At 55.5% G+C, this 23,692-nt stretch overlaps 1 protein-coding gene across 2 annotated transcripts; it reads left to right on the top strand.

Moving 5' to 3' along the window:
• The first annotated feature begins 1,384 nt into the window (after positions 1–1,384).
• On the top strand, positions 1,385–22,595 carry WNT11 (Wnt family member 11). Of its 2 annotated transcripts, none has more exons than XM_066360692.1 (6): positions 1,385–1,664; positions 5,510–5,690; positions 12,311–12,546; positions 14,240–14,517; positions 17,325–17,617; positions 21,780–22,595. In XM_066360692.1, the coding sequence occupies exons 2-6, from the start codon at positions 5,608–5,610 to the stop codon at positions 21,952–21,954; spliced, it is 1,065 nt and encodes a 354-aa protein (XP_066216789.1). In that variant the 5' UTR covers positions 1,385–1,664; positions 5,510–5,607; the 3' UTR covers positions 21,955–22,595. The 2 variants fall into 2 exon arrangements, with proteins under 2 accessions (XP_066216789.1, XP_066216790.1); XM_066360693.1 differs by lacking the exon at positions 1,385–1,664 and adding an exon at positions 3,450–3,496.
• The last annotated feature ends 1,097 nt before the right edge of the window (positions 22,596–23,692 follow it).

Below are 23,692 nucleotides of genomic sequence, written 5' to 3'. Positions count from 1 at the left end.
GACATTTCTGTGACTGTGTGCACAAGTATATGTGCATTTGGTGTTGCACACTTGGAAGCTGTGTGTGTATGGAAGCACATTATTGCTTGTGCATGAACTGGTTGGGACAGTCATGTGTTTGGCTACATCTTGAAGATGTGTGTGGCTATTTCACTTGTATATGCTATTGAGAGTGTGTGGGCATCCTGAGTGTGTTTGTGATCATTTGTGGGGTGATATGTCCCAGCACCGTGTGCAAGGGGGACTAGCTGTCGGTGTGAGAAGAGTATGTGGCCGAGAGCCTGGAGTGCATTCTGTGGACACAGATGTGCTTGCTGTATGTGGAGGCACCTGATTCGGGCAGCCTTTGGATGCCACTTCATGGCAGCAGCAAAGAATGGGGAAAAGAGTCCCAGGAGGTTTGGGGAATCTGAGAAAAGCCTCATTCCATTCAGTGTATGTTGCATCTACTAATGAACTGAACTAGATCATCCTTGGGATTGGGGTCCTTGGGGCGGGGGTTGAGGGAGAAGGAAGCCCTGCCCAGCAGAAGGGGTAGGGACAGGGACGTGCATCCTTAGTCAGGAAAGCCAAAGTGGGAGACTAGGGGGATGGACACTCACCCAACCAGTACCAGGGAAGTTGCCCCAGAAACACAGCGCCAGCCCAGGCCAGATCTACACGGCTCAGGAAGCACCTCTGTAGTCCCCTCTAGCTTCTGAAACTCAGTCCTCCGCTGGTGATCCCCTGGGGACCGGAGGCAAGGTGCCCAGAGGCTCCCCAACAGTTACCCTAGAGGCTCCAACGCCTGCCTCCTTCGTGCCTATGGTTTACAGTGCGCTTCCCAGAGCAGAGCCCTTGGGCTTCCTTTCTACACAGAGAGCTCAGGATGGCTGAACTGGAATTAGAGGCTTTGAGAGATGGAACCAGGAAGGACGGACTGGAACACCAACACGGCTCTCGGACCCCCCAGCACCTATAGTAACCTAGCTGCAAGATTCAGACACGCTCGGGCTCCAGATGAGACCTTAGCGGGCTTCGCTCTGAGCCTTGGCTTGCTCCTCTGTCAAACCAGACAGGTCGATGAAGTTCTTTTGCAGGGCTTGTTGCGAGGTTTAGAAACCTGCTTCACCTGGGCCCCACGTTCGGGAGGCACGCAGCAGGCTCGCTTGTAAACACCAGTTATAGTTAGTAAGTTTCATTTTTGTAACTAAACAGGGTACTAAGTCCTCTGTGCCGCTGTAGCCGCGGGACCTTGGCATCCGCGGGGACCCCGCCCCCACCCCCCGCGCGCAGCCAGAGCCACCGCGTGGGGTTTCTGCGCGCTGACGTGGGCGGATCAAAGCAGCTGCCGGTGCCTTATAAAGCAGTTTGGGCGGCCCCCGCCGGAGACCGTGCCCGGCCAGGAGCAGAGCTGGGGCGCACAGGCGAGCACAGGCTCCGGGAACTGAGAAAAGACCAGAGCAGCCTGAGTTTGCACCAGAGTCCTCGCCGGACCTGAGCCGGCCGCGGCTTGCCAGGATCCCGGTGGGCGCCCTTCAACCGCGGCTTTGCCAAAAGGGCACCCTCACCGCCTGCCCAAACAGGAGAGTGCTCAGGTCCCTTGGGGGCCGCGATCTCAGCTCCCTGGCCGACCCGAGTAGCCGGCCGCTCCGGGCGCGACCCGCCGGCGAGCCCCCGAGGAGGTGAGCAGTGACTGCGGGCAGCAGGCGGGTGCTCAGCAGGGACCTGTTAGGGTGGAGGGCGTCCGAGTCCGACGGGGACGGCTCAACCCTGCTGGGCACTCAATCCCGGATGAGCAGACCAAGCCCTCCTCCACACCTCTCTTCCGAGGCATTCCCCTTACTGAGCGCAGCCCCCGGGGTCGCGGGCGCGGGCCGTCCGCGGCTGTGTGATGGAGGCGGCTGTGTAGTTCCTGCGGCCAGCGCGAGCCTTCCCGGCCCTGGTTCCCCCCGGCCGACCCCCTCCCTCCCAGTCGGCCCGCGATGAGGTCATGCCCTAGCCATCCCGGGGGTGGGGGACGTGGATCTGGCGGCGGAGGGTGTGTGGCAGGGCGGGGGAGAGTGGCAGAAGGCAAAGAACCGCGGCAGCTCCCACCAAACTGGGGGGTGGCGGGTGGGCGGACGCCTCGCTGTGAGACTCGGTCCCAGAAGAGTCAGGGAGGGGGGAGAACCGACCATTTATTTACAGACCTGAGCTCCAGGCTGGTGGTGGGAAGGAGGAGAGTCCTCTCCCGGCCGTGAGGCACATCTGGAGCCTCCCGAGTATCTGGCTGAGCTCGCGCGCCCCACACCTCCCACCTCTCGGCGCCGCGGTACTTTTATGCCCTCGCGGTCCTTAGGCGCTCGGGGTTGGGCCCTGGGGGCGGAGGTCAGTTGGAGGCACCCGGAGTTCCCGCAGCCCTTCCTTCCCAATTCCAAAATAACCCGCCGCGGGTAACCCTGCGCTTAGTCCGCAGCGAAGCAGATCCTCTCTCAATGCTCGAGCGGCTCGGGTCAAAGCCGGGTTGCGGGCCCGGCCTCGCTCCGCATCGCAGGTCATCTTGAAGTGGTCTATCGGCGTTGCCGGCTTGCGGGGCCGGCTCTGCGAGCTGCGCAGCCTGAGGCTTCAGGCCCGGCCGGCGCCGACCTTACGCGCGGCGTGGACGCCCTGCCCCGGCGCGCGATGCCAGCTCTCAGCCCAGCGCAGGCTTTCCCGGGTAGGGGAGGCTCGACATGTCCCCGCCGGCTTAGCTCAAAGGGGCGGCTACCCTGGAAGCGGGGTTTTTAGGGACTTCAGAGTCCAAGCCTTATAACCACCTGTTGGAGCGGCGCTGCGGCTCCTGCGCTTGCGGCGTCTCAGAGCGTGCACATCCCCGGCGGCCCCGTCTCTAGCCCGCGGGAAGCGGGCTACTTTGGATCTTATCCCCAGTGTGGGGAGGAAGGGGCCGCTTATCTCTCCAAGGACACTGAGCTGAGAAGCGGGCCCACTGTGCGCCTGGTCCCAAGGGAGACTCAGCTCTAGGCCCGAAGCAATGGGTCGGACAGTTGAGGGTTGCCAGCGGCAAGTGGATGTCTTATAGGACAACCAGAACTGAGAGGGCACTTACACTGCATCTCATCCCATCCTCAGACGGGGACACTGGGGCCCAAGAAGAGGAGGGGACTTGCCCAAAGTCCCACCGGGAGCCCGCTCCTATCCTACCTTGAACCCCGATGTAGCGCCCCCTGGCGGGCCGGGGGCTCCGAGAGGCGAGTTCGCCCTGACCCACCGGGCGCAGGCTGAGGGTGACCCAGAGGCCCACGCGGCTGTCCTGGACGCTCTTAACCGGACAGGAATAATCCGTCAGCGCCCCGAGGCCCAGAGCAAGCACTGCCTCCCCAAGCGACGTGCTCGGGTGGCGGAAAAGCCCCGGACCACCAGGGCAGCTCAGAAAGAACTGGAGTAACTAGCTGGAGGCCTGGGTCTCCGTTTGCTGTGTAACATGGGCCACCCCTCCTCTCTCTAGACAAGCTGAGCTGCACACTTACACCCCGCTGTGAGTCTTAGCCTCTTCTCCCTCTTCGTGCAGCCCCTTCCCCTTTTTCACCCTGGAATGTTGGGCGGCTGGGAGGCGGGGACGAGGGAAGCCTACACTTTGGGAAGGGTGGGGGCGAAGAGAGACAGTGACTGGAGGTATGATCCCCTCCCCCCCATCCACAAGATATTTTTCTAGCTCTCAGGAGTGTGGTAAACTTTCAAGGCCAGTAGACAAAGAATTTGAATACAGGCTGGCTGGGAAGAGGGGGCTCAGTTACACTGAGAATCCCGCTGAGACCCCCCCCTCCCAGACTTAACCCGCTTGTTTGTAGCCAGCGTCTCTGTTAGACGCCTAATGGGAGACTTTGCGAAGGAGAAAATAAATTTAATTCAGATTATTTTTCCCTGCCTTTCTCTGGATTGTGACAGAGGCTCCAGAAAACAGCAGGGTTTCACATCTGTGTGTGTTTAAGGCACACAAGTCCTTGCACACACTACACAGGTATATGGAATAGTGGAAACCCGTGCAGAGGAGAGCTCAAAGCCCCGCAGACTGCTGGGAGGCTGACAAGACCTCAGGAGATGCGCCGTGAAGTCCAGTCCCTTGTTTTTAGAGAGGGGGAAACTGAGGCTGGCTGTGGTGAAGAACTAGTACAAGCTCACAGAGTTAAGTAAGAGCGCTCGCTTCCCGCTCAAACTCCCCCTCTAGGACGGGCGCCTACTTTTTCCAACTCCCCAAAACCTTTAGAAAGGAATCCCTTTGTCTCTGCTCCTCCCCAGGAGAAAGAGGCTGGGGTTGTGAATGCGTCCAGGAGAGAGCCAGGTGTTGGTAAATTTGGGAGAAACTGGGAAGGGAGTTAATGAGGCGAGAAAAGGAAGGGGGGAAAAAAAGGAAAAAAATCCAGAGAAAGTGGTTCTGCGGCCTGCAGGCGGGAGGGGTAGCGGCGGCTCTGCGGCCCCAGGGCGCCGCCTGGCGGCGGGAGGTGGCATCGTGCTGGCCGGGTGCGCTTTCCTGCTTATCCAAGGCCAGACTGCGTAGCCCGCGCTCTGGCCTGAGCACCACCAGACCCTCTGAAGGAGGTCGGCTGGAGAGGGACTAGGAAACCTGGCATCCTTAATAGCCCTCACTGTACAAAGACTTTTGCCATCTCATTTCTCCACCCCCGCTTCACAGACTGAGAAACTGATGCCAGAGCAAGCCTCCATGTCCTTGTCTTCTCCTAGTCCGTGATCTCATCGGACCCCTGTGTAGATGTGGGAGAACACGGGGTGTTGTAGATATACGCTCACTGACTGAACAGCCCCATTTAATGTCCCTGGGCCTTAGTCTTATCGGTATGATGGGGGCTGTGATAGTACCTATCTTACAGGATAGCTGGGGGGCGCAAATGTGATCCTGTTAGGTAAAGGAACAGATTAAGTTATCACAATTTGAATCACAATTGTGTCTCCAGTATACAGAAAGGATCAACTGAGGCCTGGGGGGAAAGGGAAATCACCAGGGCCATAATATAATAATTACTATTGCGGAGATAAGAACCCAGTTTCTGGGTCCCAAATCTGCTCCTTCCTTGGCCCGCCCGCGGCTTCCTTCTCCCTCTCCTTCAGGTCCCTTCCCCATCTCCACGTGTCTCTGCCGGCATCTCCTCTGCTCAGTGTCTTTCAGCCTCGGTCTCCGAGCATCTATTCCTCTTGCTGTCTCCCTGCCGGGTCTCTCCGGTGTCTCTAGCCCTGTCGCCCACTTTCCTTCCTGCCTGCAGTACGGGTCCCAGCCGAGTGGCACAAAGAAGCAGCCGGGGGCCGTGCTAGGTGGGCACGCTCTCGGCCGCGCTCCAGCGGCACCTAATTCGAGCCAGATTCCGACTGAGTCCAGTATATGCTGGGCGGGAGGTGACAACCGCCGCTCACTCGGCTTCCCGAGCCCGCCCCCCCCCCCCGTAATTTGAATAGAACGCCCCCCGCCCCCACCCCCGCCCGGGCCCCAGCCCCGCGCACCGCCCTAACCCGCCGCCCCCGCTCTCCCCGACTGCAGGCAGCCGGTGCGCGGACTAGCTGCGGTGGCGGTGCGCGCGGTGCAACTTTGGCGCGGCTCCTCCAGGGTGCGACCCCAGGCGCGCCCAGCGCGCGACGATGAGGGCACGGTCGCAGGTTTGTGAGGCTCTGCTCTTCGCCCTGGTGCTCCAGACTGGCGTGTGCTATGGCATCAAGTGGCTGTAAGTAGGAACCCCGTGTCCACGCAGATGGGCTCCGGGATAGACGGCGGGGGATAAGGGGGTGCCGGGGAGCAGTAAGGGGCCTCGTAAATGGAGCAAACGCGTCCCAGACCCGGAGCAGAAGTTGGTTTGGGGTCATGGGCAAGTCGCTCTTCTTAGGCCTCCTTTCCCATCTCTGCAAAATATTGTCCTTACCTCCCGAAGGGTTATGAAGCAGGGAGGGCGTGGAGGGCAATGGAACTACCTTGTCCTGGGCAGCTGAGGGTTGGGCAGGACCTCCCCGGGGGCAAATGAAATGAGACAACGTGGGCAAGGGGCACAGTCAAGAGGGTCTGCACCCTGCACATGGGGCCCTCTTATGTTGTGTTTCCTTGTCAGTCTCCTGACCCCACATGGAGGTCCTCAAACAGTCCTTACCCCTCCACCTGAGTGACATTGGGGATATGTCACATAGCCTCTGGAAGCTTCAATATCCTCCTCTGTCAAAGGAGAGTAAGCGGCTGTACCTCACTCAGATCAGATGAGAAGCGGCTCTTGAAAGAACCTCATAAACTGTCAGATGCTGCGCACATGTGAAGGGTATTTCTTCAGATAGAAATGATTAATGGTGGGGTATGTGGGAGAGAGAGGCGCCCTTCCATCCAGCAGAAGGGAGGGCTTGCTCTGCGCAGTGCTGTGGGCCCTGCAGGGGTGGAGAGAGGAGTCAAATCCAGCCCCTTTCTGGAGGAGCTGCCCTCTGGACTGGAAGAGATAAGCCCAGGCTGTAAATAACTCTAAGTGCCTTGGAGAAAGCAGGGTGGTGTAGTGCGGGCCCAGAGTCGGGGAGACCACCTGGTGGGGTGCACACACTTGAGGCCCTGGAGAGATTTTTCAGGGGCAGTGCCCCTGAGCTGGGCCTTAGGAGGCTCTGGGAGTGTAGCAGGTGGGCACAGTGGGAAGGACAGCACTTTGAGTGGAGAGACTCCCTGAGTGATGGGAAAGTCCAGGACAGGACACAGTCTGGAGTTTGGGGTGGGGGTGGGGAGCCACACAGATAAGACAGTCAGGGGACAGATTATGGGGGCTGCGGAGGGTCTGAGGAAGGTACATGGATTAGCTGGGAGACGGCGATAGTGGCCAGGCCACCAGCAAACATTCTCGAGGTCACTAGCCCTGCCCTTCTCAGGGCTGAGTTGTCAATTACTTGGAGATTCAAGAAGGGAGCCCCATCTTCCTGCATTTTTTGTTTGTAAGAAGCCTGGGCTCAGAGGCCTCTCAGCTGCTCACTGATTAGTCTAGTGAGAAATCACCAACCTTCCTTCTACTGCCAGTACCTGGCACTGTCCCAGCTGGTGGGAACCTCTGATCAGGGAGTCCAAGCCCTCCTCACCCACCACCATTTTACAGACGTGTAAACTGAGGCCCATAGAAGGAAAGGATTTGCTAAAGAGCCAAGTAGTGTCAGGCTGAACTGAGCTTATTCTATAACATTGTGGGGGATGCTGGTATCATTCCTAAGCTACGGTGGGACCACTAAGACTCTGAGAAGTGTGTGACTTGCACAGCCCCCACGCTGGCATGTGGCCAGGGAGGGCCTAGAATAGATAGCTAGCTAAAGCCAATGTGCATGCTGGCCCCACTGCATAGCTGAGGCGGCCACAAAAATGGGTACAACTCCATGTCTGCCATAAGGACCTCTTGTGGGAGGTGGACATGTAAAAAAAAACAAAGTGGATTTTGGGCTGTGTCCTCAGAGAGGGAGCATTGGAGCCCAGAGGAGGTTCAGTTAGTCCCACCTAGAATAGGTGACTTTGGGCAGGGCTTTGAAGGATAGATAGGATTTTGATGGCCAAGGCCGGGTATAAAGCAGGCACCCTAGGCAGGAGGAACAGCTGAGACAAAAGCATAGAGGTAGGACTGTGCACGTGGGAAACAGGGAATTATAGGAGCCTACTAGTAAATCCCAGACACTGTTTCAAGAGCTGTAGACATGAGGTAGTGATATTCTAATCACTACCATTTTACAAATGAGGAAGCAAAGGTACAGAGAGGTTAAGTAACTAACCCGAGGTCACACAGCTAGTTAATGGCTATGGGAACAGAACCCAAGAAGACATGCTCCATGAAACCAAACCTCTTTAGAGTGGTTAAACTTTTGCTGGAGCTGAATTTAGAGCAGGAAGAAAGAGAAGGAGTGTAGTTTAAGAATAATGTGTGTGTGTGTGTGTGTGTGTGTGTGTGTGTGTATGTGTGTGTGTGTATTACAGATGACCCTTGATCAACACAGGTTTGAATTGAACAGGTCCACATATGCGTGGGTTGTTTTTCTTCAATCAGTACCTGTACTGTTTTCCATCTGTAGTTGGGAGCCCACGTATATGTAGGGCCAGCTGTATGTATTGATCCATGCCATATAGGGAACTTGAGCATCTATGGATTTTGGTATCCACAGGAGTCCTAGAATCAGTCCCCATTGGATACTGAGGGGCAACTTAAGTTTTGAGGGTGTCAAAAGTTATATGCAGATTTTGACTGCTCATAAGGGTGGGGGAGGTGGGCACTCCTAACCCCCAAGGGGTTCAAGGGTCTTCCATATATGACCTTGCTACAAGCCGAGCAGTTATAAGTGCTTTGTATATAGTGTTTCATTTAAGTCTCCCAACCACCATGTGAAGTGGGCTCTGCTCTCACCCCCATTTAACAGAAAAGGAAATGGAGGCACAGGGAGTCTCACAGGCTGTCACAACTAGTAGGCAGCAGAAGCAGTTAGGCTGTCTGTGGCCTGTTGGTGGCAGGCAGCCACAGGAGAGTTGGGAACAGGGAAGTATACAGTGCTGGTAGGAGGCCCCCAGGACTCATCCAGGAAAGCTCAGCTGTCCTGGGGTTGCCCTGGGGGGTCCTGCTGACCTGGGTTTTGGAAAGTGAGCTAAAGATAAAAAAGGCCATTGACATAGGAACTGAAACCAGATGTGGCTGAGTGACCTGGAATGCCCACCTGTTGGACACCTGGGACTCAGCCTGAGTTTCCTGGTGGGATGGAGGGTAAGAGAGTGGGGGACAGACTGGCAGCTTATGGAAGCAGCTGCCCAGAAATAACTTATGCGGCCCCTCTACTAGCTCACCTCCCACCCAAGTCAGGTGCTGGGAGATTCTCAGACCAGCAAGTGTAGGACGTGAGCTGTCCAGTACTTTCTCTGGCTGCCCTGGGTGGGGGAGGGTGGTTTCAGCCTCCTATGAACCCTGGGGGTGTCAGTGAAGGCAAAGGGCCAGGGAGAACCCTGACTGATTTGCTCAGTGGTAGAGTGCCTAGCGTGTGGATGTCCTGGGTTTGATTTCCAGTCAGGGTACACAGGGAAAGCGACCATTGGCTTCTTCACTACTACTACTACTACTTCTTTTTCTCCTCCTCCTCCTCCTCCTCCTCCTCCTCCTTCTTTTCTCTCTCTTTCTCTCTCTCTCTCCCCCTCCTGCCATGGCTTGATTAGTTTGAGCACATTGACCCTGGGGTTGAGGATGGCTCCATGGAGCCCCTGCCTCAGGTGCTAAAAATAGCTTTGTTGTGAGCATTGGTCCCAGGTAGGGGTTGCCAGGTGGATCCTGGTCAGGGTGCATGTGGGAGTCTGTCTCTCTATCTACCCTCCTCTCATTTGGAAAAAAAGAAAAAAGAAAAAGGAAAGGGCCAGGTTGGCTAGTAGGGCCCATAAAGGCCATTCTACCTGCTCTGGGCAGCCTCAAGCCTGCTCCTCACTCGGGGGCAGGGCCTCTCAAGGAAGAGTCCTAGGAGTCTTCCAAAGGGACAGAGTTGCTGCAGAACAGGTGGAAGCCTGAGCTCTGCCAGTTCAGCAGCGTGAGCCAGGCCTCAGACCAGTCGCGTTAGCCTCTCTGAGCCTCAGTTCCCTCCTCTCCAAAATAGGAGTGAAAGAGCCCTAGCCTGGGATCTGGGCGACCCGGATTCCAGCTTGGCTCTGCCTCTGAGGGGCTGTGTAGAAGTCTGGGCAAGCCTTGCCCTTCTCTGGATCACAGTGTCCCCATTTACACAAGGGGATGCGGAAGCTAAGGCTCTGCAGGGTAACATGTTGGGTGAGCAGCTAAGCTGAAGTTGAAACCCAGGTCTCTGCACCCCAGACGTTCTCAGAAGAACCTCCAATTCCTGAATGAAGAGACCTCGGCCATCCCAGCAGCTCTTGGCACAGGCCTTGCCTGTGAACTCTCCGTTCCCTCCTGTCCTCTCTTCCACCCGCTCACTCATGCCCCCACCCCCAGATAAACCAAAATGTTTTCAATTAGGGGTCTGCTGCAGTGAGGCAAGCCAGTGGAGATGTCCAGACGGGCAGCTCCCCCGCCTCCGCCTTAATCCTTGATTACCTCCCTAAGGGGGACTTAGTTAGATACGGTCATTACCACTAATTACCAGATGACCGAATCTCCCTCCTCAGGAGTGGAACCCACGACCTCCCGCCTCCTGATCTCCCAGCCTGCACGCGCCTGTGGGTGTTCCCCTCCCCCACCCCCGTGCAGACCTCTGTCCCAGCCGCTTCTCTCCAGCAGTTCCCAGCCTTCATCCTGTGCCCACCAGGGGCACCCAGACCACTTCCTATTTGTCTACCTCCCACCTGGGCAGTCTGAGCCTTGTATGGAAGTATCCTCACTGGGGTGTCCCTCTTAAAACCTCTCACCATTGGCTGGGGAGGCAGATGCTTGAAGAATGCAGAGATGAACAGGCTGAGACCCAGAGTGGCCCAGCGTCCCCAGGCACTGGGAGCACAGAGCGTACCTCCCTGAGAGCCACTGCACTGGGCATTCAGGAATTGTCTGAACTGAGCTCCCCAGGAAAGGCTGGGCTCATGTCACCCCACTCCTTGAGCTGAACAGGATGGGTAGGGAGGCAGCCCACGCAACTTGAGGGCTCACTGCGTGCTCAGTACTGCACCTGAGTTTTCTGGTGCATCTCATGTTAATTCTACCTGTCGTGAAACAGAAAACTGGCTCAGAGGGGAAGGAAGAGGGCTGGGAGAGGTGAAGGACAGAGTGGCTCAGGATAGCTGAGTGTGGACGGCCCCCAGCCCAGCAGAAAGGGGACCCGGGAGGGGCAGGCTGTGTGCAGAAGACTGGAGTCAGGAGGAGGCCGAGCACACAGGCCCTGGGTGTCCTCTGCGTCCTCCTCTGTACAAAGGGAGGATAATCATCTCGTCCAGTCCTCTCCCCTGGGTGTTGTGAGAGTGGGATGAGGAATGGCCCGAGAGGCTTTGCAGACTGGGGCTGCATGTGAGGACAGGGCCTGCGGGGGGGGGGGGAGGTCACAGCTGAGGGGCTGGCCACTGCCGCTGTGTGTCACATGCACCCAGTATGGCTGCAGGAATTTAGACCACGGTTTCCCTGAGGTGTACCCACTTTGGCAGGCCTCAGCAGCAAAGAAGGCCAGGTAGGAAGAGACAGTTCAGTTGAGATCGAGAAACCATGCCTGAGGTCTGCTCTGGGTGCTGGATGCTGGCATCCAGGTGCACCAGACATTTCCGTGCTCACGGTTTGGGAAGGTAGGGATGTCTCTCTAGGGTCTCTGAGGGAAGGGGGCTAACCCGTTAAGGCTCTGGGGCCTCTCTTGCCTGCACTTAGAGAAGGTGCTACCTGAGGCAGTCTGCTCCTCAGAGAAGGCCTAGGAGAAAGGCCTGTCCAGGATGGACCCATGGTCCTTGGGTCTTAGAATCCCAGTGCCCAGGGCCAGGATCTGGGAAGCTCTTAGGTCCTATAGTGTCGCCAGGGTTCATAGAGACCACCGAGCCCAGTATTTCCCAACGCACAGGTGAGGTCAGCAAGGGCTTTGTGCTCAGTAGACGAGGAGTTAAATGAAACCAAGCCTGCTGCTTTGTGGCAGTGTTTCTCAGGGCCCTAATATATGTTTGACCATGGCTCCCCTTTTCAGAGTTTTACTGGACTGGAACCCATTCTAGGAAATATATTTATAGGTGCAGTCACTGAGGCTCAGAGATACAGTGATTTTTCTAAGGTCACACAGCAAGTTCATGGCTAAGTACGTTTTATCACAAAATGAGTGGTTTTTTAATACTTCAGTAATAATCCCTTGCATGTATAGGGGACTTTATAGCTTAATAAATGAGTTTAGTAAGTGAATGAAACAGTGATGGGAAGCTCCTAACTCATGTTGTACACCTAGTAAATGCTTAATTAATAATAGGTATTATGATGCTGATTATAAAAATCTAGCACTTAGCACAGTGTCTGGTGCATAGTGGGTGCTCAGTGTTGAATGAATGTTAAATAAAGAGGAATAATTCGCAGCTGTGTGAGAACTAAATCAAGGCAATGGATGTGAGTACCTCTCAAACTGTAATTTTTGTTGTTGTTAGTGGAATTATAATAAAGGCTAGGTAGGATGGAGGTCGTGATCCTATGTTATGAACAAGAGCCCGAGGCCTGGAAAGGGACAATTATGTGCCCAAGGTCACAGAGGAAGGAGCTATATTTCTGTTGGGGACAATGCTTTGCCTTTTGGTTTCCTGGCTCCTTCCAGCAAAGGCTCCAGGGCCCACTGAGGAGGGGCTGGAGCCAGTAGGATGGGTAGAGGCAACTGGCTCCTCACACACTTTCTCCTTTCATCGTTGTTGCCTTTTGGCGGTGCACAGGGCGCTGTCCAAGACGCCGGCAGCCCTGGTGCTGAACCAGACGCAGCACTGCAAGCAGCTGGAGGGCCTGGTGTCCGCGCAGGTGCAGCTGTGCCGCAGCAACCTGGAGCTCATGCACACCATCGTGCACGCCGCCCGTGAGGTCATGAAGGCCTGCCGCAGGGCCTTTGCAGACATGCGCTGGAACTGCTCTTCCATTGAGCTGGCCCCCAACTACCTGCTTGACCTGGAGAGAGGTAGGGAGCCAGCAGGGGCTGCTAGGACCTGCAGAATGCATGTGGTTGGGGATGGATGAATTCAAGCATAAATATATGTGTTTAGATAGGTGGGTGAATTCATGGGTGAACGGATGGATGGATATGTGATGGGTTGGATGAGTGAATAGATCGATGATGGATAGATACACAGACGATTAGAGGTGTGGATGGATGGATGGGTAGATGAATTAATCATAGATCTGGATATTTCGGCATGAATTGATGAATGAATAAACATATCGTGAGTGAATATACCAGTGCAGGGGAACCTGAATGATGGCTCAAATACATATGTACCCTAATGCATGAAGGAAGAAATTAATGGTGCCAGGGAGGCTCTTGGGGGGTGAAGGGAATATGGGGGCAAGAATGTGATGGAACCTACTCTTGAGGCAGACTGGTGTTCACAGATAATTCTAGACCGGGCCAACTAATGTTGCTGTGAGATCCACAAAGTGATGTATGGACTAAAGAACATCTGTGGAGAAGGCTTCCTGGAGGAGGTGGCTTCCAGGTGGAATTGGGGATCGTGTGTATGATAGGCTTTTGATAGGCATAAATGCCCTAATGGACCCAAGTGCTCTGCACAGTAACAGCTGATGTTTGTGTGGCCCTGACAAAGCTTCCTTTCTTCCTGAATTAGTTGAACTCAGCCTGTGAGGCTAGTAGAGTCAGCCTGTGAGGTAAGTGTTCTCATCCCCATTCTGCAGTTAAGGAAAATAAGGCTCAAGAGGGAGAAGCAGCCTTCTAGTAAAGAGATGGAGCCAGGGCTTGGACCCAAGGCCAAGCCACCCACAGCTGAGGCTCCTTGGCTCCGTGTGCCAGGGCTGCAGTGACAGAGTACCACAGACGAGGTGAGGGTGGCTCAGACAGCAGCGATCCGTTGCCTCTCGGCTCTGGAGGCTGGAAGTCTGAGGCCGAAGCGTAGGCAGGGCCGTGCTCTCTTTGAAGGTGCTACGGAAGGGTCTCCCTAGCCTCCCTGTAGCTTTAGGTGGTAGCCAGTGCTGCCCTGCTTCCTTGTTTATCACTGCATCACTCCAGTCTCCAGTCTCTGCCTCTGTCACGTGGCCTTCTCCCTCTATGTGTCTCTGGCTCCAAAACGCCCTCTTCCTCTGAGGACACCAGACATTGGATTAAGGTCCACTTTGATCTAGTATGACTTCATCTTAGCCAGTGACACCTGCAAAGACCCTATTTCTAAATAAGGTCACATTGACAGGTAAAGAGGGTCAGGGTTTGAGCAGATATTTTGGGGGGCACATTTCAACCCACAGCAGGCTCTCTGCACACTCCCCTTGCCCATCAGGTCATGCTCTCTTCACGGAGCTCAGGGACTGGGCCTTCATTTCTCTAAAGCAGCCCCTCACACGGAGGGCAGGGCAGGTGGGGGCGAGCACGGGATCAAGGGTGTGTGGGAGTGAGAGTGCCTGTGTGAGTGTGGGGCTCTGTTGGCCTGTGTGTCGGAGTGTGCTAGTTAAGTGTATTGGTGGGATAATGTGGGGTGACAGATTGATGGCCCAAGTTCTGTCCTCCACCTGCTCTGCCCTGCTTGCAGCCCGTGTGCCCACCCAACCTCAGAGAAGCAGGTCGGGGCCCAGGAGGAGGCCCTCAGGCCTGGGCTGGGTGCTGTCCCCAAGTCCCCCCACACGGGCTGACCCGCACCTCCCCACAGGGACCCGGGAGTCGGCCTTCGTGTATGCGCTGTCGGCAGCCGCCATCAGCCACGCCATCGCCCGGGCCTGCACCTCCGGTGACCTGCCTGGCTGCTCCTGCGGCCCCGTCCCAGGTGAGCCACCCGGGCCCGGGAACCGCTGGGGAGGATGTGCGGACAACCTCAGCTACGGGCTCCTCATGGGGGCCAAGTTTTCCGATGCTCCTATGAAGGTGAAAAAAACAGGATCCCAAGCCAATAAACTGATGCGTCTACACAACAGTGAAGTGGGGAGACAGGTAACCACCCACCCCAACCACCCCAGATGGTTGTGCTTGTGCCAATCGGCCAGAAAAGGCCACCCAGTGTGCCCCAAAGGTGGGGGTGGTGGGGGGACAGGCCCTGACACACCCACAGTGACGTGTCCAGGCCTCCCTCGGCTCTTCCTTCTCCAGCTGCTTGGGGCTTGCCTGGTTCCTCCTCCTCCAGGGTGTCCACTGGGATTTGGGTTGGGGAATATTGGCAGAGAAGAAGTAGTACTGAGCTAGGTGTCAGAAGCTCTGAGTTGCCACCTTGGCTCTAGCAATTGGCTCTGTATGTAAGTCACTTCCTCTCTGGCCTCAGTTGTTCCCATAGATAAAATGGAGGGTTTGTGCTCCTGAGCTCCTGTTGGTTATGTTCCTCAGTCTCTTCCTCTGGGGCTCCTGGCCAAGGCTGGGTGGGGAGGAGACATGGAGAAGCTGTGAGGCAACTAACCGAGCCTTAGCCTAAGGAGTCCTCTCCTGGGATCTAAGGGAGACTCCCTTCTGCCTCCAAAACCCACCCTATCCTCTGAAACACAGTTTTCTGTAACATCTTTTATCAATTTTTCCATCATTCCTCACCTCACTCCAGAAAAGATTGGGAGAATGAATAAATGGACCTTTTTATATTTTGACAATTAAAAAAAAAAAACTTTATACCCATCTGTGTGCCCGATACTGTGTTGGGTGCTTGATGAGTTTTTTCTCCTGTGGTCCCCAAACCGCCTGCAAGGAGGTACTGCTATCACTTCTTTACAGATGGAGAATGGGGCCCTGGAGGGGCAGGGCATTGGCATCTCATGACCTCCTCCCTGCAGCCCTGTGAGGCCCATTTTACAGACATACCGAGTGAGGCACAGAGAGCTGAGTGGCTCAACCAAGGACACAGGGCGTCATGGAGCCCAGGTCTGTGGGGCTCCAAGTCCAGAGGTTCCCATGCCCTAACCTTCCTCTCTCACTGGTCTCCCTTGTGTGAGGATTCTATGGTGTTCAGACCATCTTTAAACGTTTGGGGAAACTGAAGCCAAGTCACATTGTTGGTCTGGAGCAGAACCTGGCCAGAGACCCAGGACTCGAAGCTCCTATCCTGGGAGGCTCAGTGGGAGCCCTTCAACCAGCCCCGAGCCCAAGAACCCAGCCCCACTCTCACCCACAGCCAGGCCCAAACCTTCTGCTGGCCGGGCACATCCATTGCCTCCCTCCATGCAGTCCAAACAGGGTGCTCAGCCTAGGGGAGCACTGGGCTTGTCCTGGGGGCCCTGATGCCAAGGAGCTGGCCTCCGGGGGGCCATCTGCAAAAGGGCACAGTCCCTCTTCCCCAAGCTGAGGGCCTGCGAGGGGCGGATGGTGCCTCAGGGACCAGGTGGTCAGTGCTGGCAGAGAGCTGAGCTGAGAAACTGGAGGTTGGTTACCTTTCCTGGATGATTCAGATGTACCTCCCCACCTTCGGGAGGCTGAGCATGCCCTGCAGTCATGTTCACTTCATTCCTGAGTTTTCCACAGGCTCTGCTGCGCCAATTCTGGATTTTATACTCAAACAGACTTCCTCATTCCCCTCTTCTTGGCACTAGTTAGGGGAAGGAGCCCTGGGACCTTGACCGATGCTCTCACTAACTCACCCAGTGATTTGGGGCTAGTCCCCGCCTCCTCAGTGCTTCGGTTTCCCCATCTTTTGATGAAGGGGCTATGCCCAGGGGACCCAACAGCCTTGTAGCTGTCTGCGCAGGGCAGGCAGGGGGACTGGCCTAGGCACAGGGCTTCAGTCTTACATGCAAAGAAGCAAGGGTTAAATGGCTGAACTGAAAGGATCTAATTCATGCCCCTCGTGGGGAGGGGAAACTGAGGCCCAGAGAAGGTGGCAGGGCAGTTACTTCTGAAGGCAGGACCAGTCTTCCCGAGCCCCAAGCCCAAGCCTACCCCCTCCACCAAATTATTAGACTGATTTTTCAAAGCCGAAGTTGATTTAAATTTTATATTTCACAATGCAAGGTAACAATTATGTGTTGACTCTGCACATAGGAAGACAGAGGCACTGAGTGGTGGAGTGGCTTGCTGAGGGCCACCTGGCAGGAGTGCTGGCAGTGGAGGGGAAGGTCAGCCAGGCCAGAGAACATCCTCATGCATCAACTCCTGCCTCTTCTTCCGGCCCTCCCTCCCTCCCTCCCTCTCTCCTTCTCTCCCTCCCTTCCTTTCTTCTTCCCTCCCTTCCTTCCTCCTTCCCTCCTCATTCCTTTCTTCTTCCCTCCCTTCCTTCTCCCCCCCTTTCCCTAAAAAACACTTAGTGAGCCCAGGTTTTGTGTGAGAAAAAGCGTGGACCTATTAAAAGCCACGACTTTTGGATTTGACATCAGACCTGGGTTCAAATCCCAGCTTCAGGGTCTCCTGGCTTTGCAGCTCTGTGCCTGAGACTCGGCCTGTCTGAGCCTTCATTTCCTCGTTTGCAGTGAGGGAAATAATGAGACCTCCTACGAAGGGCTGCAGTGATAATTAAGCCATAATTTGTGTCAGGTAGAGCACTTGGTATGCAGTATGTATATGAATGGCATCCATTATCCTGCAAACGCCACTCCTCCAGCCCCTCCCAGCTGCCCCCCCCCCAGTTTGGAGGATAAGCTGGGGACCTACAACACCCCCAAGCTTTAAAGCAAAAAGCCCTGCCACTTGAGTTCTGGAGCAGGCAGACAGTGACACCCCGAGAGCACCCAGCACTAGGGACAGGAGGTTAGGGGAGCAGGGCGCTGGGTCCCAGGGCAGGCCAGGGAGGGGCCCTGGCCACCCAGCCCGATGCCCTCCCCTGTCCGCAGGCTCTGCGCGCCTCCCTGGAAATGAAGTGTAAGTGCCACGGGGTATCTGGCTCCTGCTCCATCCGCACCTGCTGGAAGGGGCTGCAGGAGCTTCGGGATGTGGCCGCTGACCTGAAGACCCGCTACCTCTCGGCCACCAAGGTAGTCCACCGGCCCATGGGCACCCGCAAGCACTTGGTGCCCAAGGACTTGGACATTCGGCCAGTGAAGGACTCAGAGCTCGTCTATCTGCAGAGCTCACCTGACTTCTGCATGAAGAACGAGAAGGTGGGCTCCCACGGGACACAAGACAGGTAAGGGCCTGCCACTACCCCAGCAGGAAAGGATCAGCTGTGTTGCACATGCCCCATCCCAGCTCAGCACAGGAGAAGGGGAAGGAGCCAGGGATGACTGCAGGCCTACTGTGTGCCAGGCGGGGTCTCAGTTGGCATTTGGAGAATGGAGTCTCTGCCCAGTCAAGGGAGGTGGCCCCAGAAATACTGAGTGGAGGTGCCAGGATTCAAGGGACCCCAAGCAGAGCTTCTGGGTATAGCTATTGTGCACCTCACCAAGGCAGGGGCCCCTTAGGAATGGGGCCTGGTGAGAAGCTCCCCCCCCCCTTCCGCCTAGCTGAGGAGACAGATGGGGAGAGATACTGACAGGTGCTAGCCTCAGGAAATGTTGCCAGATGAGTAAGTGAAAGATAAATGTCATACAACTTGCTCACTGGACAAATGAGGGGCTGAGGCACAAGGGGCGGTGGGGGCAGTCGCCAGCCCGCAGTGACACAGGAAGTCCGCAGAGAGTGCAGGTAGCACCAGGACAGCCCCTCTTCAGAGGTGCAGCAGGAACGCGAGCTCTGCCTGCATGCTGTGGGGAGATGGTGGTCCCGTGTCCCCCCACTTGTACACGCCCACGCCCCTGGGCCCCAGTTTCAGAGCTGAGGCTGGGGTCCCTAGAGCTGACCCCCTCCTGGCTGCTGAAGCTGGCTCCGGACAGGGGAGGGGGAGGGAGTCGGTGATGACTGCAGACCTACTGTGCTGGACGGGACTGGTGGGGAGCAGCATTTCCCAGAGCTAGTTCTGGAGGAAGCCAGTCCCGAGAAGCCATAATAGAGACAGTTCCACAATCATACTCATTTGGGAAATTTTCTGGCGATTCACAAGGCACGAGAACGTATTAAAGGCTCCGAGGAATCCCACAGTAAAGGATCTGTCTAAGCTGTGTTTCCCAGAGGTGTTTGGCTGTGGAACTCTTTTATTAAGGAGCCCCTAATAGCATTCCATAGAATGAGTGTTCTGTGGGGTTAAAAGAATATTGAACCAGAGTGAGGGTGTCTGAGAATGTGTTTGGCACATAGTTGGTGCCCGGCCAGCATCTGCTTCCTCCGCAGCCCACGTTCCTGTCTCCAGGAGAGGGGGGCTGGTTTGGGGAGCTCTGTCTTCACAGGCCAGGGCAGCAGGCTCTGCAGGGAGGCCCAGGCTCCCATCTGGAGGCCAGATTGAGGGGGTTGGGCAGAGTGAAGATGGAACCAGGTCAGGCCAGGGAGACAGGAAGAAGTGAGGCTGTCAGGATGGGTATGATGAGGATGGGGTGGGGAGTGGAGAATTCTAGATCCCAGAGGGGCTGGGGGAATCCCATCAAGGACCCCAGAGCAAACAGAGGTTCTTCTTGGATGTGTGTGTGTTGGAAAGGACAGTTTGCACCCTGACACTGCAGCGTCCCAGCCGTTAGACCTTGAGCAAATCCCTCTGGCTAGTCGGAGGATCTGTCTCATCCTCTGTGCAATGGGCTTGATACCATATACTTGGGAGGATTGGCAAATGATCTCTAATTACACTTACCAAGCAGCTCCTCTCTGCTGGGCAGTCCCAGTCCCATGGGACAGGCCCGTTAATGGCAGTCTCCCCTCTCTTCCCATCCTTCAGGCTTCCATCTCCACCCGAAGGATTTGCCCCCAAACTACTGATGAGGAGGCCCCACCCCACAGCACCAGCTGCTTTCCTTGCTTTCTCAGAATGCACCCCCCCAACCCAGGTTTCTTGCCATGCTCAGCTCTCAGCCATTCTTTTGATGATGAGCCTTTGCAGACACCTGTATTGGTCAGTGTTTTCTGCAGTAACAAACAGCCCCAATATCTCAGAAGCTTACAACCACAATACTCCTCATACCTTACATGAGGCTCTGGCAAGTGCTGGGGAAGTAGAAAGACATCAAGTGCTCAGATTGTGATAGAGGGAAGCCGAGGAGTGAGGGAAACCCAGAGGGATCCTGATTCAGTCTGGGCATCAAGGATGGCTTCCTGGAGGAGGGATATGTAAGCTTTACTAGGTTAGGGAATTTAAGAGTGCAGGGGGTTGGGTATAAATGAGCCTTTTTAACTGTAAAAGGCATGTGTACAGGTGGTACCTCTTTAGAGACTGGCCCCCTCACTGGGAAGACACCCTCCTCCAGTCCAACCTGGCGGACCAAGGCCTCTTCAGCAGTCAGTATTCTCTGGTCATCCTTCTTCCAGAGGCCCTGCACCCCCAAAACCTTCCCTCTGAGAGCCTGTGTGCTTGTTCCCTGGGAACCAGGTGTCTCTGCAGTCTTCTCTGGGGCCACAACTGACCCCTTTTTCCAGGTCCCACCTTCCCACATCCTCCTCCCAGGCACCACCTCAAGCTCTCCGGCTCGGAGTTTGGAGGCCAGGTTTTCAGACATTTCGAGTCAGGGATCCAGAATAAAAATGGAACTCTGTCCCCTGCCTACCACCCTTTCCTTCAGAATAAGGCTGAGGAGGACCAATGGTGCTAAGTGACTAAAAGCCCAGAAAGGTTAAGTGACTTGCCTTAAATCACTCAGCCAGTAGGGGCAGAGCTGGGGTTTGAACCCAGGTCTGTCTGGCTCTGGGCCTGTGTTCTTCCTATTGTTCCCTCCTGCCTCCTGCCTGGCACTGCTTGTGGCCACCACATGCAGATCACTGTCACCTCCTGACTCTTCCCACAGCTGCTCCATTTCCTTCCTACCTCAAGGTCCCTTCCCAGCTCAGGCCAGGGCCTCTTACTCAGCCTCTGCCTGCCCCCTCCCTGGCCTCCTCGCCTCTAGCCTTACCCCTTCCGCCTATTGTCTCGCTCCTATTAGTCAGGTTGGCCTGTTCGTCCCCAACACCCTGTCTCCTCCTCTCCATCTTGGATTCCTGATCCCTTTTCATAAAATGGCCCAGATGACTCTTCCTCCTCCTCTTCCTCTTCTTCCTCCTCTTCCTTCTCCTCCTCCTTCTCCGTCCTCCTCCTCTTCCTCCTCTTCCTCCTCCTCTTCCTCCTCCTCCTCCTCTTCCTCCTCCTCTTCCTCCTCTTCCTCCTCTCCCTCCTCCTCCTCTTCGTCTTCCTCCTCTTCCTCCTCCTCCTTCTCCTCTTCCTCCTCCTCCTTCTCCTCTTCCTCCTCCTCCTCCTCCTCCTCTTCCTCTTCTAGGAGGCTTTCCTGAACTCTCACAGACCCCATGCTCACCCTGTGTAACCTTGGTCAAGTCCCCTCCCATTCTGTATCTTGGTTTTCCCATCAGGAAATAAGAGGGTTGGACTGGTCATCTCTAGGACTTGCGCATCTCAGACATTCTGGGATTCCTTGGCCCCTGTGGCTGGGGGGGGGGGGGGGGACCCAGCTGTGTCCTATGAAGATATCCCTATCCCGCTAGGGAACTGTCAGCCTGCACAGTTCATTAGACAGAACTGATGGCAACAGAAGGATTGGGTTTTATAGGGACCTTCAATGTCATCTCCCACATGAGTAATTCAGGATTCAGTGCAGCCTGGACTGTCCACCCTTTAGGGTGGGGGGAGTACACGTGGACTGTTTTAGGACCCCTGAGCTTAAGCCCTGCGTATCCTCAGACTCCTGTGAGACCTGAGTAGGCCTCTGCTCTTCATTCACTGAGCCTGTGAAATGGGCGCAGTAATTCCACTGACCCAGGGACCCTGCATTCCTTCAATAAGACAAAATACTGGAGAAAAGCACCTGGCAGGCAGCAGGCAAGGGGTGACAGACCCTCTTGCCCGACGAACCGTGTGCCAGACACTCCCCTTGTCTCATATCCGGTGCCATTCCGCCTGTTTCAGAATTTTTCCTGGGATTCTGAAAGTAAAATAAATCTTTACATTTGTTACAATATAATTCAAGATTAAATAGGAAGATAAGATTATTGGAGTGATTTGAGGCTCCCTTGAGAATTTAGAAGTGGAAGAAAGGAAAAAAGACACCTTCAAGAAATAAAACACCCCCATCATTTTGATAAATGCCTGTTAGAAATGTAGGGAAAACTGAGAAGTCCCCTTGGGGAAGAGGATTATTTAAAATTCCCAAAGACCAAGACACCTTCCAGGGGGGAATGAGTCCGCAGCCACGGTGGGGGAGGACCACGGGCTGCATGGCTGAGAGTGTGGGGCTGGGCCTGAGAGAAGTGCTCACTAACCTGCCCTCCCTCCCGCCACCCGCCAGGCAATGCAACAAGACATCCCACGGCAGTGACAGCTGCGACCTTATGTGCTGTGGACGCGGCTACAACCCCTACACAGACCGCGTGGTTGAGCGGTGCCACTGCAAGTACCACTGGTGCTGCTATGTCACCTGCCGCAGGTGTGAGCGCACGGTGGAGCGCTATGTCTGCAAGTGAGGCGTGCTCTGCCCCCGTGGGAGCTCCTGGAGACCCTCAGAGGCCCGCCGAGGCCCGCCAAGGAGCCTGGAGATGCCCTATGGCTGTTTGCTTGTGAATTCCAGATGCCAGGCATTGGAGGTGGTTTGTGCTTCCACTTGGAAGCTACCAGGAACAGGAGGAGGGCCAGAACATCAAAGGAAACTGACAAGATTAAAAATAACCTGGCAGCCTGAGGCCCTGGAGTGCCCACTTGCTGCCTTCCAGGCTGGTCTAAGAAGCCACGGGCATGGGTTTGGCAAGACTCCTACAGACTTGACCTTTCACAGCCAGATCACCAGCCTCCCGGGAAGGAACTGGGCATCTGCCTGCCCTCCTCAGAGTCCTACAGGCCCTGCCCTTGAGACCCCCTGCTCTCCCAGGGGCAAGCCTGCTGGGCCAACCACATGGAACCACTAGCTTGGATTGTAAATGTTTTTGTTTTGTTTTTTTTCTTCCTCTGGGATGTGGGAGCTACAGAAATATTTATAAAACATAGCTTTTCCTTTGGGGTGGCTCGCCTCAATTCCTCTTTATATATTTTATATATATAAATATATATATATATAATGATCTATATTTTAAACAAGCTTTTTAAACAACTGTATGAAATAAATGCTGAGAGAACGCCAGCCCTCCCCTGCAGTCTCTGGCCTCCTTAAGAGAGCTCAGAAGATCCTGGCACTGGTGGGGGGCTCTCTGGTTTCCAGACGAGGCGGCTTCTGATTGATGTCCCTCCCCTCCCAGCCCCACCGAACCCCACCCGGCTCTGGGGCTCTGGCCCTAGTCTCCCTGTAAGATCTCTCGGTCAAGGGCGAGGACAGACGTCTTGAAACATAAACCCAGCTGGCAGATTCTTTGTTCCTCAGGGACACACACACAGACTCGCACAGCCTGGCCGTGTCATCAGACCTGCTAAGCTAGCTTCAAGGGAAAACCCAACCCAGGAGAAGCTGGGGACAGAGTCTCAGGCTCCAGCTAACTCTGTGGTGTTTCTATGTGACTGTGGGGGAGCCTTTTCCCCTCCCGAGGCCTCAGTTTCCCCATGTGTAAACTTGGGGAAGTGCAGATTGAGGCTGGTGGTTGGGAAAGGGCCCCGCTGCGTGCCCGGACAGGCTGGCTGCAGTGGGTGTGGGGAGAGGCAGTGGGATTCCTATGGTGTTCCATCAGGATTTGTTCTCTCTCTCTCTGGCTGTGGGCTGTGAGGACAAGGAGGATCAAGAAGGACTGCAGGGGTTTGGGCTGAGCACTTGGAGGAATGCTGAGATGGGGGTGGAGAGAGGACTGGGTTCAGACTTGGACATGTGGAGATGATGATGTAGATTCGGTCCCAAGTGGAAATACTGAGTAGATGGGCAGTTCTTCAAATCTGGAGTTCTGGGGAGAGGCTGGGGACGAGATGCACACGTGGGCATCAGCACTAAAGGGGTAGAATAGAAAAGCAGAAAGTCCCAAGGTCTGAGCCTGGACACTTCCACTCTGAGGTCAGGGAGATGAATAAGAAACAGAGACTGAGAAGTAACAGCCAGGGAGGTGGGAGAGACCCGGGTGGTGGGGGGGGGGCAGGGTCCTAGCAATGGCCAAGTGAGACGGGTTTCAGTGCGCTCGGCACTGTCCTCGGATGAGACGGGTTTCAGTGCGCCCGGCACTGTCCTCGGATGAGACGGGTTTCAGTGCGCCCGGCACTGTCCTCGGATGAGACGGGTTTCAGTGCGCCCGG

Source organism: Saccopteryx leptura, chromosome 1, assembly GCF_036850995.1.
Source record: "Saccopteryx leptura isolate mSacLep1 chromosome 1, mSacLep1_pri_phased_curated, whole genome shotgun sequence".
Taxonomy (NCBI): Eukaryota; Metazoa; Chordata; class Mammalia; order Chiroptera; family Emballonuridae; genus Saccopteryx; species Saccopteryx leptura.
Note: the sequence above shows the minus strand (reverse complement) of the source record. Positions and strands in the feature narration are given on the sequence as shown.